The sequence below is a fragment of the Amborella trichopoda genome, chromosome 1 (assembly GCF_054954075.1).
Source record: "Amborella trichopoda isolate Santa Cruz 75 chromosome 1, AtrichopodaSantaCruz75HAP2 v2.0, whole genome shotgun sequence".
Classification (NCBI taxonomy): domain Eukaryota; kingdom Viridiplantae; phylum Streptophyta; class Magnoliopsida; order Amborellales; family Amborellaceae; genus Amborella; species Amborella trichopoda.
The window spans coordinates 49,714,308-49,733,486 of NC_142336.1; the positions used below are offsets into that span (position 1 = coordinate 49,714,308).

General features: G+C 40.5%; 1 protein-coding gene across 6 annotated transcripts in view; it reads left to right on the forward strand.

Moving 5' to 3' along the window:
• Nucleotides 1-19,179, forward strand: part of LOC18448885 (alpha,alpha-trehalose-phosphate synthase [UDP-forming] 1) — a 52,116-nt gene that overhangs the window by 20,946 nt on the left and 11,991 nt on the right. For all 6 annotated transcript variants that reach the window (XM_020676415.2, XM_088870422.1, XM_020676414.2 and 3 more), the window contains exons 7-8: nucleotides 1,367-1,517; nucleotides 9,448-9,536. In XM_020676415.2, coding sequence (XP_020532074.1) covers nucleotides 1,367-1,517; nucleotides 9,448-9,536 — 240 coding nt within the window. The remainder of the gene's footprint in view (nucleotides 1-1,366; nucleotides 1,518-9,447; nucleotides 9,537-19,179) is intronic.

Consider the following 19,179-nt stretch of genomic DNA (forward strand, 5'->3'; position numbering starts at 1 on the left):
GGCTTCAAAGCTTGAAGATAATGTGGTATCTTGTAGGCTCTCCTAGCAAACAAAATACCCATACATCCAAGCTATGCTTTCAGTTTGCAATGAAAGGATGCTCCTGCTTAATCTTTATGAGGAGTGTTATCGGAACCAGACCAGCCACTGGAATAGTGATGGATGCTATCCAGTAAAAATTGATATGATTGTTGTTGGACTGAATTTTTACAAAATAAAGAAAAAAAGGGAAAATAACTCAAAACTACGAGATATATTAAAAGATAGATTCTCCCAACCTTGCTTGCCTGGTACAATTTGTCAGAACCAGCTAGTCAGACTAGCTAAAACTTGTCAAAATTTAGTTTGTTGACCGGTATTTGTCTGTTTATGACCAAGTGTGGCCTTTTCCTTGGAATAGATAGGCCAATTATTGGTTGATCTGGTCTGGTCTTGATAATCACTGTTAAAGATAGAGATTCCGGTCTAGACTTGCCTGAGTTACTTATGCTCTCTCTGCAGGGCTGCCGAGGCCGAAAGCTCCTCCTTGTTCAGGGAGGCACTATTCACATGCTTGTATAGATTACTGTTCTGATGTGGATTAGTTAGGTTAAAGTGTTAAACTCTGTGGGTTTTTGATAAACTCTCTAAGTTTGTCAGCCTTTTTGAGTCCGACGAATCTCTTCAACAGCTGATCCATTTACCATGAAATTTGAGGTTTAAGCATATATGTTTCATCGTCTAGATATTGAAATGATCATATTCTATGGGAGATTTTGATCTTCGAACTAGGATATGGCCAAATTTCGAAAGCTTTTGATTTCTTCACAACCCTAGCTCCATCTTTGTTGAAATTTCTTCCCGAAGCCTATTTTTAAGTTCTCTAATCAAAGGCTTAATTTCCACAGAAAACCCATTGAAATCTCAGATTTGCAAGATTTTGGGTACACAAAACTCTTTGGCCGAAAATTTCAAGAGCTTGGATCTTCTAGACCTAGTTGTGGAAGAATTTCGAGGATCCTTTCACAATGATGGGAGGCACGATTGGCACCTATTGTAATGATTAGGGGACCATCTTTGAAACTATTTTTGTTGCATTTCTCTCAAATAAATCCTCAAGATTTAATGCTTTTTTATATTGCGTGAATACCCATGGACATGGATACAAGTTTCTCATCACTAATGGCTATTTGGTGATTGTCTAAGGTGGAAAAGAAAATTTGCAATTTGTTTTGGAACTTTATGGATTTTTCCTAATACTGCAGATTAACTTTTGTTTGCACTCTCAGATGGCAATATGTATTTTGTACTTCTCAAATGCATTAATATTCTCTTATCTATAGAAAAAAAACATTTGAAAAAACTTATGGTTCTTCTCTTGGGGCAGGTAATGTTGGGTGTTGATCGTCTTGACATGATAAAAGGAATTCCTCAAAAGATACTGGCCTTTGAAAAGTTCCTCGAGGAAAGTCCAGAGTGGCGTGATAAAGTAGTTTTGTTGCAAATAGCTGTGCCCACACGGACAGATGTGCCTGAGTGTAGGCTTCTTATAACAGATGAATTATGTCCTCCAATTGATGATAGAAAATGTCTGAGGATTCCGTGCTAAAGCATTTGTTGGCCCAAAAACTTATTTCAAACAAGTCAGAATGACTATTTTTTAGATCTTTATAGATAGTATTTTAAATTTAATAGTTCATTAGCCTCAGTGAGACTTCAGATTTTGACACTTAAAACTTCATTTAACATTATTTCTTTTAAAGTTTATCCTTTGAACTTAATCGACATGCCAAATTTTAATGTGGCATGTCGCGTTGGGATTCCATCATGATTTTGTTAGTAGTATGTTAAATTGTTAATATTGTTAAGTTGGTTCTCTAGTTTATTGATTGAGATGTGGTTAAGAGTTTTCTCTTCCTTAATGCATCTCACAGATATAAATGTTCATGGTTTGAAGGTTGACAATGAGTAGTTACTCAGAAATCGGGCTTGGGTCAAGGCGGTAGTAGTTGGGTTTTCATAGCACTACGTCTCAAGTTCCATTCCTATGTAACCCTTTCAAAAAAAAAAAAAAAAACAGAAAAAAAGAAAGAGAAAAAGACAATGAGTAGTTACTCATGTTAAAAGGTAGTTCTAGTGACCTTCCTAAATAGGTCAGAGTTCCGTTTTGTCCATAAATGCAATTCTAATACTTGGGATTGCTTATGAATGCTGGTTCATTAACAAGCATCTTGATATTGGCAATTAGTTGCACAGGCTATTGTCAAGTATCTTAAGTTGGAAATTAGGTGTTGTGTCCAACACTTGATTAATATAATTATGTTAAAGTTATGTCAATATGATCACGGTAAAATTATGTTAATGTAATTATGTTTACATTAGTTGACTCAATGAATTGTCGAGACAGTTCAACGATTTGCATGAACTTGATGAGGAGGAAGAATGGCGGCATCTTCCATTTTGGTATTAAGTTGTATTTTAATTAGAGTAGGAAAAATTGGGCGGTTCAAGTCGGAACCGCCCGGTTAGATCGGAACTGGCCATTGACCGGTTTCAGTTTCGGCCGTTTTGTTTGTAATGTATTTTTTACATTACAAAAAATTCATAAAAATTATATGAAATCCCAAAAAACAAGGGATTTTGTTTGTAATGTATTTTTTAATGTTTTCATGATTTTGGCAAAGATTGGAAATTGTTTTGGCCGCTAATATTTAGTTTTACATTTTCCCATCTTTTTTGAAAATTTTTAAAAATACCACTAGCACAAATTGATTCTTTAATTTTTTTTTTTCTCATTAATTTTCAATTTCATTTGGAAGTTCTTTGTTTAATCATGCTTTAAATATACTTTTCAGATTTTAATAGATTTTTATTCGTATTTTTTTAACACTATTTAAACCTCCCGGGACTTGCCCAGTTAGGCCGTTTGAATAGGCCGGTTTACCGGTTAATACCGAGTAACCGCTTTCAGCCCCATGTCCGGTTAACCGTTCCAGTTCGATTTTTCCTACACTGATTTTAATAGTTGTATGCTCGACTTATGACCATGTATTCATATCCATGATGTTTGTAAGTTCCTTATGATTGTATGCTCTGTTATGTCTATGATGTTAATGTAATGGTCAACAAACATTTAGACAAGGGAACAGAATCTCAATATTTATGTATTTTGCAAAATAATCAAAGTACATAATGCATATCCCCATTTTTCTTGGAAACTAAAAAAAAATTCTTAAATCTTTTTTAAGGTCAGATCTGGCTGCTCTGGTAGATTTACCGATCCGGACTGTTGATCGGCCAATCCGGACCGGTTTTCAGGATGGGTGATCCCGGTCATTGATCCGTTTTTTTTTTTTTTATGTTTTTTTATTTGTTTTTTATTTTTTTAAAACATTTTATATGAGAAAAAAGGAAAATCCACATAAATCGAGCAGGTATTGTTATGCAAAGGGCTACATCTATGGAAGGAAATATCCACATACAACGAACATGTGTCGTTATGCATTCTGCTTGCTAAATTGCCATGTTCTTTATTCCCATATGCAGTATGGTCATGTTTGTGGAATCTTGATCAAATTTCTGACCATTTGTCGTTCTTGCTAGCAAGAATTATTGGGCTGCGTGAACAATCTTAAGTTTAATAATAATGAATGGAGCTCTTGGGGTTTTAAGATTTTTGCGATACTATTTAGTGGCTATTTACATATTGTTTTTGCTATTTTTACATTTTAGATGCTATTTAGTGAATTATTTTCCATATAGATACTTTTGTATTACTTTTGGTGGATATACGATGAAGATGCCGTGGATATAATCTTTGATAAATGAGGACAAATCTGACAGTTGCAAGGGTTGGTTTTTCAATGAATTGCAGATTATTTTCTTCTCCACTTTGGTCCTTGAGGTTCAATAGTGTTCATCTGTGATCTGAGCTTTAGAGATTGACTGGATTAGTGGGAAACTTGCCATATATGAAGAGCTAATTAATGGCTGTATATATTCTGGTTTAGGAAGTTCATGGAGTTCCCGCAGAAGTTCTGTTTGGAGCAAATATCATTAAATTTGGAGACTATCTGGTTACGGGACTTGGGTTTTGAGTTGTTAATTAATTTAGCTAGTTGTTCTTATGAAGGATCTCTTGGCCGACCCTTGATATTTCTAAAAGTTTTGCTCATCTTTATTAACTATTGCAAGTTCTTTTGTGTATGATGAATTGTAGGTGTTTATAATTGCCACTCTAGGGACTCAATGTTGTCTTTACTTACAGAAGGGTTGCAGGCGCTAATAAAATTTGAATGTCTTCTATGTCATAGATGCCTCTCAAGAGCATGTGGTTTTCATTGATGGTGTTTGGATCGGGTGCCCTTTCAATTGATTGCTTTATGTTAAGGAGGGTTGTGGTGATAAAATTTCATAAATATACATGAGAGCTCATGTCCGATAAAGCTCCAGAGGGGTTGCATTGGTATAGATATTTATTCTTCTGCCATGGGCATTTCTCTAGGTTTCTCTAGGAGATAAGTTAATATCCAATAAAAAAGGTTTTTACCTTTGCATCTAGACAAATCTGAAGCAACTTGGTTTGGTGGTTAGGAGTTGAGGGCTGCAGGCCAAAGTCAAGGGTTTGAATTGCAGTATCAAGAAAAAAAAGAGAAAAAAAAAAGAAAAGAAAAAAAAGATAGACCAGAAGTGGAAAATAATATGGTGGAAATAATAAGACAAGGCTCTTGAGTTTGGGAAGTTAATTGGATGACAATTGTGCACTTTGACAGTGTGCAGTCGAGCAGTTATGAGAAAGATGAGCACCCCCAATTTAAGAATGTCGTGTAAGTTTGGGAAGAAAATTGTTTTCTTTTCTTAAAAAAACTGAAATGGAGATAGAAGAGGTTGTAGCAAATAATATGTTGGACATAAGGCAAGACTCTTGTGTTGGGGATATGAACTAGATAATAGTTGTGCACTATGAAAGGATGCACTTTCATGGTTATGAGGAAGATGAACACACCCAATTTATGAATATGATGTGGGATTAGGAAGAAATTGCTTTTTATTCGAGTCCTTTGTGTTAACTTCCTCAGTTTTATATGATATTAATTTCTTTGAGAACATGGAAAATAATATCTAGAGCATTATTTTTCTGGCTAAGCACAATTTTCATGATGAACCAGTAAACTTCATTACCCAGAAGTAGCTACCGGAATATTTTATTAGAAATGTGTTCAGATGTTCTCGCTTCATCATTTCAGTGGTTAGATGACATCCATTCATCACTCATTCATTGTAGATCATCTGATGGAGTTTCAGACTACTTGAGTGGAGATCTTTTTGCATTAGGAATAGGGGTAAATTTGTCAAAAAAATTAAGTAGGATTTAATTTGGAAGAGATTATTAGTCTTTGTTTGGGTACTCTTTGCATGTTTCCCATGTATTCTGTGTTTTTAATAGGTGCTTTGAGGAGTGTTGAATGGTTTTGTACTTTTGTATGCATGGGGACTTGGTGAGGAGTCTTCAAAAGCATCTAGATTTAGAGTAGGAGTCTAAGTATTTGGCTGCAAAGGTAGGGACAAGTTTGATTTTAGTCAACAAGAGGGCTCATCAAGTTGTCCTCCTTATATTCTTTGTCCTCTCTTCTCCTGGTTTTGCATCATTGAAAGAACCATCTATTGAGTGACAGACGAATAAAGAAGTTGTTGCTTCACTGAGAAGATGACATTCAATCATCTCAGCACTTAGCAAACTATCATAGACATGAATCAAGAGAACCACCTAGGTACTCGAGGATGATCAGATAAACTCTTTGAAATGCCACTTTACATTATGATACTCAGACACATCAGAAAAGCTTTGGGATCTTGGGAATTGACACTCCATAGTTGTATCCCTGCTTGTAGCTGGACAACCTTCCTTAACTAATAAACAAGTGAGGGATCATTAGTTGGGTAGCCATGTTGTTGTTGCATAGATACTTTGTTGAAGAGATCGCTATAACAAATGGTGTTCTTCACCATTGTTCGCAAAATCGCCCGATCTAACTGCTAACCGCCCGGTTAGATTGGAACAGTGGGCGGTTAGGGTGATCAACCGGTATTTTAAATTTTTTTTTCAAAAAAATGTATATAAATTCTCAAAAATAAGGAATTTGATTTGTAATGCATTTTTAAATATTCTTTACATTATGGTAAAGATTAAAAATTGTTTTGGTCATTAATACTGACTTTTATATTTTCCCATCTTTTTTTAGAAAGTCTTAAAAATAGCCCATGGAAAATATAAAATGGGTTAAAATTCATTTTTTTCATTAATTTTCAACTTCATTGGAATCTGTTTTGTTTTAATCATTCTTTATATGCTTTTCATATTTTAGTAAATTTTTTTTTTTTGTATTTTTTTTATTTTTGTCAACACTTTTTTGACTGCCCAGGACTTGCCTGGTTAGAGTGGTTGAATCAGCCGGTTTACCGGTTAGGCTGGTTAAACCGCTTCCATGCCCATGTCCGGTTAACCTTTCCAGTTCGATTTTGCGAACATTGTTCTTCACATCCATTTGGCATACGAGTCAGGATTGGGCATTTGCAAGGGCAAAGCAGTCTAGGTGGTTCATGTATTAGTATTTTGGTAATTGCTCATAGTCGATGCCATCCATTTGAGGATCAAAATCGAATGGCTGCTGGTACCTTCCTTGTTAGAAGGAAATGGATAATGTTTGACATGTGATTATGTTAGAAAGCATCAAGTTGTTGCATGGAGTCATGCAAACACTTTGAGGGACAAACTGTCTATGTTGTGGAAAGTGATTGGAAGCTCTAGTCAAGAGACACACACATTCAACAACCTAGCTAGCAAATGAATTTGCCTGCTTGTTTGCTTCACAGCCGAGACGAGAAATTGAGACCAGTAGAGATTGACAAACTCAAACACCTCTTCAAAGATGCTGGTGAAGTCCAAAAGGGAGGTGACTTGTGATGGAGACTCACAATTTGTGATGGAGAGTGGCATATGAGTCTTATTCCCATAATCATTGCTGGGCCCTCTGCCTTACTGATTCAAATCCAGAAAAACTGGCTCAGACCTCTGCCTCCTGAAAATCGCGCACATGCAAGGTGCCCAAGAAGAAAATTGTGTCCCCAAGGCAATCCCTAAAATGACTAACTGGGGTTGTGAATTGAAACATCATTGTGATTAACTTTCAACAAACTTGGTGGCAGCATATTTCATACGACAATAATGTCTTTATTTCTTTTAGAACTGAGCATTTGACTGCTTTTTTTTTTTGTTGCTTTCTCTCTAGATTCGAGAGAAAATATCTAGATTGCATAACTTCCAAAGAACCTGGACTTTAGGTGGATGCAAGTCTCTGTCCAGTCCTTCAAGAGCATGTCCATGGAATCCTCAGCATGACCCTGTTGATGCTGAAAGAGTGAAGTACAAGTTGGCGGATCAAGTAGGTCGTTATGATTTCTTTGTCCTCCTCATACATGTCGCACATTTTTGCAGTGCCTTATGTTGCAAATGTTCGATTATGTGAATATTATCAAGCTGAACTGAACCTTCAAAAATTTGAGGATTTGGTGGTGCTGGAAAAGTCCATCCTAGATGAGCTAGAGATAATGTGTCGATACTTCTATTGGTGTTCCAAGACGATATCAACTTATTCTCATGCTCCATTGGAATCAGCTTCTCTTTTAGTCTATGATGACCTTTACTTGTGACCCTCTTCCCTTAGGAAAGCTTGAAATATTGTCGATCATCATTATCATCCAAGCCTTATCCCTATTATTTGGATTTGGCTACTTGAATCTTGTTCCTCCATTCTTCTTAATCAATGGCCTGACTCTCAGAAAGACCAAAAGTCACTATATATCTTCTCCTTGCTTCAATCCATTTCCTTTTAGGCCTTCCTCTTACTCTTTTAGAGCCTTCCACTTGAATCAAATCACACCTCCTAATTGGTGTTGTATTAGGTCTATGTTGCGCATGGATATCCCACCTAAATTTACCTTCCCTTATCTTATCGCCTATTGAAGCCACACCTGAGTTCCCTTATATATGTTCTTTTCAGGTTCTATTGTTTCTTTTCTTAGTACTCATCCATCTCAACATCCTCATATCGGTTTTGTTCATCCTATGAATATGTTGTTTCTTGACTGCTTAACATTGTCCCATAAAGCATGGCTGGTCTTGCAGCCTTCTTCTAGAACTTTCTCTTCAGTCTCAATGGTATGCGACGATCACATAAAGCTCCAGATGTACATATCCACTCTGCCCACCCAGCTTTAATTTTATGTGCAACATCTTCCTCAATCTCCTCATTCTCCTAGATTATTGGCCCTGGATATTGGAAACAATTTCTTTGAGGTATTTCTTGAATATCAATCTTAATTATTTCCTCGTTTCTACTCCTATTATTTCTAAAATTACATTCCATATTTCTATCTTACTCATGCTAATTTTAAAACCTTTAGATTATAGGTTATTCCTCCAATGTTCTAACTTTGTATTGACGCCACCTCTAGTCTCATTGATAAAAAATATGTCATCTATGAGCAATATACACGATGGTACCTCATCTTTTAGGTGTCTGGTTAACTTGTCCATAATCAAAACAAAGAGATATGGGCTCAGCGCTGGCCCATGATGTAGGCCTATTGTCACTGAGAACTCACTTGTCTCTCCACTAGTTATCCGCAAACTAGTTAGCGTTCCCTCATATATATCTTTCACAATGTCAGTATAGCCTCTAAATGACTCCTTTCTTTTCCAACACCCACCAAATTAAATCTCCAAGTACCCTATCGTATGCATTCTCTGAATCAATAAAGACCATGTGGAGGCCATTTTCTTTTTCCCTAAACTTCTCAATCAGTTTCCTAAGTAGGAGGTCTTAAAATATTTAGCAGTGATGCCCCAAATTTTGATGCAACTAGTGACAACTAGGGGGAGTTCCTGAGGCGCATTCATTGCATTACATACCTTGCTGACGCCCACTGCAATTCTAATGTCCCTTTCGATATCTGATGGTCAAGTTATCCCAACTGTTTTATTTATTTTTAGAATTGATATGGAAGATTTTAATTATAGTCCATGGTGTTTTTTAAAGGCTTATATGTATGTGGGGAAGGTTTATAAATTTTCAATATTATATGAACTACTGCTGTATTTCACTAGGTTTTGATTCTCTCTCTCACTCATCCTTGTGCACACACGTTTGTGTGAGAAATTGTTAAATCTTACCATCAATATACTAGCCTCAACTTTAATCATCTAATGGTTATTATACTTTATTTATTTCAAAAACTTATGTTATCTGCGGAATTTTTGCTATTGTAAATAAATTTTGTATCTCTGTTGCATGTTTGGTGTCAATCGTCTTTTTTCTATCGTAATATTTTGCTTATGTTTGCAACAAAAGCTTCACATAAATTTTTTTGTAAAGCTTTGAAAAAAAAGTTCTTTGCATATTTTTTCAGATCAAAAGCTTACAAGCCAAGTCCATGAGATCGTTGGACGCATTAATGGACGCTTTGGGACCTTAACTACTTATCCGATACATCACTTGGTATGTATTTATGAGTACCATTTAATTTTGGATTTTTTGTTTTTTTATTATCCCATGAGGCATCTATGCAGTGAAGAAAGACAATTTTATTAGAATAATAATTTTATTATTTTTGTCTCCTTTTTCTGATATATTTGGTTTATAGGCTTATGCTATCACTTCTTAAATTCTTTGCTTTCTTTGGATTATAATACCCTGATTGGATTGATCAAAAGCTCTTCTACAACCTGAAGTAGCATCATGGTATCCTTATTGTGAACTGCTCTATAGGGAATGACATTCTCTCATATCTATAACTGTCACTCTTATAAATGGATGTGGTTGCAAGAAAATGAGCTTGAAGCTTTTTCAATATGGGTTGCTTCACTCAATTTAAGAGAAACAAAATCAAGAATAACCTTGAAAGCATATATTGCCTTTATCATGGGACTTGGTTCTATGTACAGGACAAGTTGTATTATTATTCAATTACCTACAATTAATAATTTGTCTTTCTTTTGAGTTGTTTTAATTTCTTGGTATTTAAGTTCTGCTCGATTAGCTAGCAGCATTTTCTTACATCTGTCTTTCCAAAATCAATGGTTAATAAATGAGAATGCAAATCATAAATGAAGTCTCCTGTGAAGGATTCTTTCCCTACAGGGGCTCAAGACAGGAGTCTTCCTAAACCTGCCCACCCCCCTCCCTGCCCTTATACCAATACTACTGCCAGTTCATCAATCCATCTTGTGTCCTTCCCTCTTCCTACCCTTCCGTGGAAGAACCTGATAATTTCGACACTAGGAAATCCTACGCGGTTATTGTCACCTCAAGCAACTACAAGCCTCCCCCCCTTGTTTTATCCATTTATCAAACTCCTTTCGTGTCTGCATCCATTCTTTCTTCTTTCCCATACTTTGCGCTCTACAATGGTATTCCTCATGTCCGCCTTCTAGTTTCTAAAGAGATCCTTGATCGCCTTTCGTCTCAACAAAATTCTTATCTTGCTTCCTTCTCGCCTCAGAGAAATGACACCAAAGGTATTACTAGATGGCTCCAATCTGTGTTGAAGTCTAACCAATTATCCTGCAGGCCCCTCTTTGCTCTTCTCCCCCCTGGAGTCTGTGGGACCAATTTCTCCTTTAGAGGGGGCCATTTGTCTTTGTTTAATTGGGAAGAGTCCATCGATGCTGAGCGTAAGACTAAGGTTTGGCTTCTCATCTAAGGCATTCCGATTCACCTCTGGTCCCAAATCGGTCTTCAAGGCCATTGGGGACTCGTGTGGCGGTTTTGTTTCTGTCCATTGGAAATCCTTTGGTACTCATCCCCTAGGTTGCCTAGTCATTCTTGTTGAATCCTTCAATTTGGACTCTATCCCCTCGTCTGTTCATCTTCACTTTTATGGTCTGTCTTTTATGACCAAAATCTCTGTTTAGGGGACTGCAACTCCTGGATGCCATGAAACTTCTGTCCCGGACCACGATGGATGGATCACCGTGACCCACAAAAAGCGTGCCCATCCTCTTGTGGTCCCTAGACCCACCCCTTCATGTGCTTTGCCCACCCCACCCATTCGGGACTACGGTGGTCCACACCCTCAACAACCTGTTCCTAGCACAGCCCCCCCTTGTTCTGGTACTCTCACTTGGGTCTCTCCTGAACTTCCTCGTACTCCCCAACACATCATTCCCCCTGACCCTGGTCCATCCTAGCTGCAATCCTCTCAGCCACCTGTCCTGCCCTCTACCAACGCCTTTTCAGTGTCACACCTAGTGCCGCCTCCCCATGCTACTTCCTAGGGTGCATTAAATTCCCATTCTTTTCCCCACATGTCATCCCAAAGCGTCATCATTAGTGACTCGCTGCTTGCTGCCTCCCCTTCCCCTTCCCATGTCTCGGTCACCCCCTCCCCCCCCTTTTGCTCCCCTGTTTTTGACACGTCTCTTTAGGAGTCTTCCCTCCTGCTATGTGTACCGGGGAGCATTAATTCCACTTCCTCTTTTGTCTTCCAAAGTGTCCAATTTCCCTGGCCTCTTGTCCTTCCCCCTGACAATGCCATAATTATGGCACACCTGCCCCCCCTCCCCCATTCCACTTCTTAGGGTGCATTAACTCCTCCTGCCTCAATTCCCCACTCGTCACCCGAGAGCGCCATTGTTTCGAGCCTTCTCGCGCCACCTGCAGTTGAAGCTCCCTTCGGCGCATTTAATATGACCACCCATCCCATCCCCATGTCTTGGCTTCCTCCACCTTGCACACTCTTGAAGTTGACACGCATATCCTTGACAATACTCTCTTGCCACCTGTCACTAGGCGTATTAATTCCGTCTCTTTGGCTTCCCTTCTTAGAGCTGGCACTTTAGCGCAAGATGAGAATTCCCATTCCCAGGGCTTGTCGTCCATTTGGCCTCATTAAATGCTTCTCTCTCTCCCTTAATTGATGCCTCCCTCGTGCTTGCACCTTTGTTTGACTTCTCTGGTACTCGGCCCCATCACAAGACTCTCTCCATTATTATCCTCATCTTGCCCCTCTACTCCCCCATCTGTACCTCTTCTCGGCTCTCGTCATCTTCTAGGCCACCTAATATCGCCTTCTCTTCTTCCTTCTCTACCTCCTTGGGATCAGGAATAAACCCTTTGGTCTCCCCTATCCCATCTCTTCCCCTCCCCTTTTCCCACCTTCTTCCATCCGTTACCCCTAATCATCATTTGACGCCTAGTCTTCTCTTCCTCACCTTTCTTTCTCCTAGATCATGGCATACCTCAGCCCCTTCCCCTCACTTCCCTTCCATTCCTTCCTTGGACCCGCCTCAATACCATCCTGCTCCTTCTTCCCCACCCTCCTCAATCTCGCCCTGCCCCCTCCCTCCCCCGTTCCCTTCTTCTCCCCTCTCCCCTTCTCGGCTACCCCTATCTTGCCTTTACTTGTTCCCCTTTCGTCCTTCACTACATCCCTCGAAATGCCCAGATGCCAGAAACAAACCCCAATGCTCCCTGGTAGAAGGTGGAAACCTAAAAGCAACTCTTCCCCCCTTCACCCCTCTGGTTCAACTGGTGCACTTCCCCTCCTACCTGCACTTTCCCTCATTCCTCTCCTCTCCGTCAACTTCTCATCCCAACCCTCTCGCTCTTTTTGTCTTCTCTGAGACCTCCCCCACTAGTCCCATACCCTCTAATTCTTTTGCCATTCCCCTTCCGAATCCTACAGGCTCAGGTTTACAATAATCTGACCTGAACAGCCTTGTCCCCATGCCACTGGAAATGAGATTGGCTCTTAATGTCACCCATTGTTCTGAAGGCAAGCTACCCCCTTTCATTCCGCCCCCTCAACTACTTTTTCACCCCTCTCCCAGCCTCCGACCCGCAACCTCATTCCACTCACCCCCTGCCTCTGACCCCCACTATTTCAAATGATCCCTCCCGAATCTTCCGCCAGAGTGCCTAACTCGTCGTTGCCTCCGTCTTTGTCTCCAGATCCTTTTCCCCATTCAAGCCTTTCTACCCATTTGATTCAGCAGCTTGTGCTGGACGATTTTGATTTTGAGTACAACCTTTTTACAATTGTGCTCTGGGGGATGAGTCAAGTGAAGTGGTATATGATCGGAGGTATATGCGGTACTCAAAATCCACCGATCTAAAAGTAGATGTCCCTGATTTTGAATGAAAGTCGCAACCCAATGACTTTCTAGACTGGTTAAATACAGTAGAGAGGGTCTTTGATTACAAGGATGTGCCAGAGAATAAAAAAATTAACATTATTGCCATTAAATTGAAGAAAAAGTGCTTCATATGGTGGGAAAACAACTAAGAGCAAGGCGAGAAAGAATAGGAAAACCTAAGATTGTTTCGTGGGATAAGACGAGGAAAGAGATGAAGGAAATATATCTCACTGAAAATTGTTTCCAGTCTTTATATCAGAAGATGCATGTGTTGCACCAAGGAGATAGGCCAGCGGAGGACTACACTGATGGGTTTCCTCTTTTGGCTGCCTGCAGTGATGCGATTGAGCGGGAGCAGTCCATTGCTAGGTATGTGAATGGGTAGCACAGCGGTATGAGACCCATGATGAGGTCTGTAACTTTGCAAAGAGGGTTGAAACTCAGCAGAAACGACCCTCGAACAGGTGGGGTGCGGGTGCGAGTTATGGAGCAAATAGAACAGCAGTCCAAGGCAGTGATTTTGGAAGAAAAAGCAACATGAGGGGTGCTGGCCTGACATCTCACTTGCTGGAACAACCAACCAGCAAGGTGCCATGGACCAAAAAGTAGTTGTTTTGGGAGTCAGGCGACCCGAAAGTGGTGCCAATAGCAACATCAAGTGCTACAATTGTTTGGGCAGCAGGCATGTCTTATCACAGTGCCCAAATCGCAACTTCATTTGCCTTTTTGAGGAGTTTTATGCTGAGGACAGCGAGCATTATTTTTAAGGTGATCCCGACTATGATGGGCTAGTTGATGAAATGGACCTGGTAGTGACCTATAGTGATCATGGGGAGGCTTTGGTGATCCAGCACAACATGATTACATCTCGAGTAGTAGACGAGTAATTGGGAGGGAATTTTCTTCCCCGAATCCTTGATGATCAGTGTGATTTTATGGGTGATCCAATCTTTGACTAGAACTGTTTTGATGGAGATGGTCATCCTATCTTTGATAGTGATCCCATCATTAATGAGGGATGATGATTTGATGGGTGATATTATCTTTGGAGAACAACAAAGTGAAGGCAAGGAAAATTAAGGAGATGACAGTGGTAGTAAGGACTTTGTTTCTCTTAATGTCTTGCCCAAATATAGGGTACCATGTGAGGTATGCCCCAAGGATTTGGTGATATTTTCCTATGAGCTTTTTGCTAGTGAGTTTAATATAAAAGGTACCCATGGAATATTGATTATTTGATTCCTAATATTAGACGACTTCTTTCTCCATTGTTTTGTTTTGAGTGGAGAACCTCTATATCTAATCACTATGTGTGAGCTGAAGGGAAGCACGAGGTTATATGTTAATTAACTGCTTCAAAATTCATGGTAGAGTATTCTCTAATGTGTTTAGGACCAAGTATGTTGTGCTTATGTACTACAAGTATGCCAATTCCCAGGGCCCAAAACATGGTTGATCCAATGTCTTTGGGGGGTGCAGTAACATGGCAAGCTTTGATCTCAAGCTTGTTAATGTGGGAGATTTGGTTTTGGTTTTTCTATGCAAAGATAGGCATCCTGTTGCCAAATACAACAAGCTGGATAATGGGAAGATTCGACCATATCGGGTGCTGAAGAAGATGGGGAGTAATGTCTATAAGATCAACTTTTCAGCTGAGATTGAGACCTCGAATGTATTCAATGTTGCTGATCTTTTTGAATAACAGAAACCCAATGTAGGAATAGAAGAAAAGCCCAACTCGAGGTCGATTTCTTCCCAACTGGAGGAGAATGATGCAGTCGACAGTCCTTCGACTAGTCAAGAAAGTTCCCATGGGCCTTTTGACCTAATCAATCCATCCTTTGACGGCCCCCTTTATGATGATCCACATTTCATGGTCACAAGGGAATCAAGGAGAAGGCTGAATTTTTTCAGGAATTTATTTTTAGTTTGTCGCTGTTTTTACAATCGTTTAGTGATTTCCAGTGTTTTAAATAAAATCAAGGGTAGTTTGGGGACCTTTTATATTTTAAATTTAAGTGAAGGGAAATATGGGGTATTTTTATAATATTTTAAGTGGTTTTTATTATAATATAATAAAAGGGCCCGGGGTGTTAGGTTACTAACACATTTGGGGTGTGAACAATAAAAACATGGTGTGAACAGTACCAGCAAGCCCTATCTAGGGTTTTGGTGTATCTTTTTATGCAAGGAAAGCCAGATCCACTCAAATTTGGTTTGTTTTGATGGTTTATTGAACTACTTTTTGCCTCTTTCTATTTTCCTGCATCGCATGACAAATTGCTTCATACAAGAACGCATGGCAAGCTTCCCATTGGAGTTCAGTATATCAAAAAATGCCACTAGAGGATCTATAACTGTTAGAATATGCTCACATCTATTCTAGTTCCTCTTGTTATTTATTATAGTTTCAACTTTACTTTTAGGTGAAGTCCATGAGATAGGGACATTGATCCTTTCTTCAGTGGAAACAATTTTTCTAAGCCCAGCTTTTGATCTCCATATTTAATTGATGGACAAGAATAACAGAGCAAGACATGTGATGGTTGTGCTAATCAGCTCTCTCCCCTCTTTCTATGATCTCATCAAATTTAGAACATAGGAATGCCTATAAAGGAATTTGGAAATGTTGTCCCCTTCGAGCTTTGGTTCAATGTCGTAGGTTGCATCCAAACCAAATGCTTCCTCTTTCTCTTTCCTGCGTTGACATGGTTCTTTGCACTTTCAGTTATGACTTGGATTGCATACTCCTCAACCAACATCTTTCACCAAATCATCCAGTAACTAAACAATAGCTACCCACTCTTCATCTTATCAGAGTCATTCACACTATTATATGGAACATTGTCTATTGTGGACAAGACCCCAAGAAACCAATCATTGTCCTTCCAGCTCTCTAACATGATGGTGAACCGTGTTTTAGCTACATTTGCTTGGACTTATCCATGAATGGGCCAACCTCAGCCGCTTCGTTATTGAAACAGAGCCCACTAAGCTCATATGCAGTGGCAGGCTCCATTCCAAGCCCTGTACTGGCGTTGTGGATATCATGGGCTTGCAGTATTGGCTGCATTGAAAGGAATGAAAACACAATAAAAGAACTTCACAATGACCCTTTATCTCATGCTTTCTTATAGTCTTAGCAAAGGTGGACTTGATGATCCTTACCTCCATTGTTTTTTGAGAAATGTTGACTACAATTGTATTACCGAATAAAAATGTACACACAATTGGGACCTCATAGAAGGCACCCTATACAACCCCAAAGGGCACAAAAGAAACAAACGAAATCAAAGGACTTCAGGCCCATTAGCTAGGTCAATAGGTCTTACAAGCTGCTGTCCAAGGTCCTCGCTTCTAGATTGAGAGCTGTTCTGGACTCTGTTATTTCCCCCACCCATCGTGCATTTGCCAAGGGTCAACAAATTTTAGATGGGGCATTAATAGCTCACGAGTGCATCCACTCTCAGTCCAGTTCAAACATCTTTGGATTAGTCATAAAACCAGATTGGGAGAAGGCCTATGACCATGTTGTCTGGGCAGTTTTCGATGAAATCCTTAAAAGGATGGCTTTTAGACCAAATTGGAGAGGTTGGATCAGAGGGTGCATAACTAACCCCGTTTTCTCGGTCCTTCTCAATGGGACCCCCCCAAAGGCTACTCCCTGGCTAGTAGAGGTATTCGCCAGGGAGACCCTCTCTCGCTGTTCTTGCTTGCTATTGTGGCTGAGGTTCTCAGCACCTCAATCTCACAGCTCTACCCGGCAGAGTTATTGAGTGGCTTTAAGTCTAGTAACCATGGACCCCGTATCTCCCACCTACAATACGCAAACAACACCCTAGACTTCTTTGGCTCCTTGGTGCAACACGTCCACACATTATTGCTTTTTCTTAAGTGTTTTGAGATGGCTACTGGGTTTAAAGCAAACCTCTCCAAGTCCTAGATGATGAGGGTTTGCACGGACCCTTCTGTGGTCCATTTCCTAGCTAGTAGTTGGTGGGGGTGTTTTGTAGAGACTTTGCCCTCTTCTTATCTTGGTCTCCCCGTTTGCCTGGGGTTGCTCTGACTCTCTCAGTGGAGCCACATTAAATTTGATCGGAGATTCGCAGGCTGGAAAGGTAGGTTCTTATCCAAGGTGGGAAGGCTTATGTTGATCAAAGTAACTTTCGCCAACACACCAATATTCCATGTCTCTATTCTGAATCCCTGCCTCTGTGGCCGCTAGACTAGAGCGAATGATGATGGAATTCTTTTGGTCTGGGAAGCATAGGCATAAGATCCATCTCATCGCATGGCCAAACTGTGTTTACCTAAGTCTCAGGGGGGTCTGGCTATTCGCAATCTTAGAAACCACAATATTGCCCTCTTGGACAAATGGTGGTGGAGGTATGCGACCCACACAAGCCCCCTTTGGAGAGAAGTTATCAAACACAAGTACTGTCAAGGCAATGATAATTGGGTGCGTATTTGCCGATCTAGTGACAATATATCTTGTTTCTGGAAGTCTATTTTAAGGTGCCGTGATCCGTTTTTGGGCCACATTCGATCTTGCCCAAGAGAGGGGACCAGGGTGCAATTTTGGAATGACACCTGGGTCAGCAGTAGGCCTCTTAGGGACCAGTTCCCTAACCTGTTCCGTATAGCACGTGACACAACCTCTACTGTGGAAGAGAATTTTGGGCATGCAGGTCATCTCAGAACTTAGTCGCCAAATTTCAGGAGAGCTCTTAATGATTTGAGCTCGAGGATTTCAGGGGTTTGGCAGAAGTTCTCCATCCAGTGTTCCTTCCAATTTCCGGCATGGATATGATCATTTGGGAGCCATCACCCTCGGGGATCTTGACGATATCCTCCATGTTTCATTCCCTCACCTCCAACCCAGCTACTGCCAATTCCAGCCCTTCACTGTTATCAAAAGCCTGGAACCCCATCTCACCCCCAAGGATTCAGGTTTCTGCTGGATTGCACTCCATGAGAGTGTTGACGATTGATCTTCTCCAAAGAAGAGAAGTACTACATTGCCCTAACCGATGTTCACTGTTTTTGGAGGCTGAGGAGTCAAATGCACATTTGTATCGCCATTGGAAGTTTGCTAGAGGGCTATGGTCCTATATTTTGGACCTTTTCCAGTGGACTTGCGTCACCCCAAGTTCCATTCAACACCTGTTCAAGGCTCTCCTTAATACCCCCTGGCCCAAGGCAGCAGAGAACTTTGGAAAGCATCTGTTTCAGTCACTATATGGGTTTTGTGGATCGAAAGGAACCACAGAACTTTCAGAGGTGAGAGATCTTCGGGCGCAGCATTGGCTGACAAAGTTCGCAACTTAGTGGCATTTTGGGCCACAAACCATAGATTGTTCAAGAACTGCCCCTACACTGATTTCTATAGGAACTGGGACAACTTAATTCAGGTAGTCAGCCCTAGGATCTCGCGAGCATCTCTTTGGAGACCACCCAGGCCAGGCTCCATCAAGCTGAATTTTGATGGGTGCTCCCTTGGCATCCCGGGATCCTCTGGAGTAGGAGGTCTCTTTTGCTCCACTGTTGGTCAGATCTTGCAAGCTTATTCTTGCCCCATAGGCTTTGCGGATTCAACTCTAGCTGAAGCCAGTGCCCTTTTAGAAGGCCTCCGTATATTTTAAACCACCTAGGGGCCCACCTTGGTGGTGGAAGGAGACTCCAAAAACGTCATCTTGTGGGCATCAAGAGTCTCCTCTTGGCCGTGGCGTCTAGACGACGTATTCGATGAGATAGCCCACTTGACTCAGGATATCCCAATCTCTAGACACCATACTTTTTGGGAAGCTAACTCTGATGCTGACCACCTTGCTCGTGAAGGAGCTAACTCTAACACTCGGTGGGGTCTTAGATTTTTGCAGTGCTACCTTCCAACTATTTCGAGTTGTAGGAGCAGTTAGGCGGGTTAAGTATGCTTGGTGGCTAAGGTGGTTGTCTAGCTTGTGCACCTCACCCAATCCCTCTACATCATGCTCGCAAACCTGAAG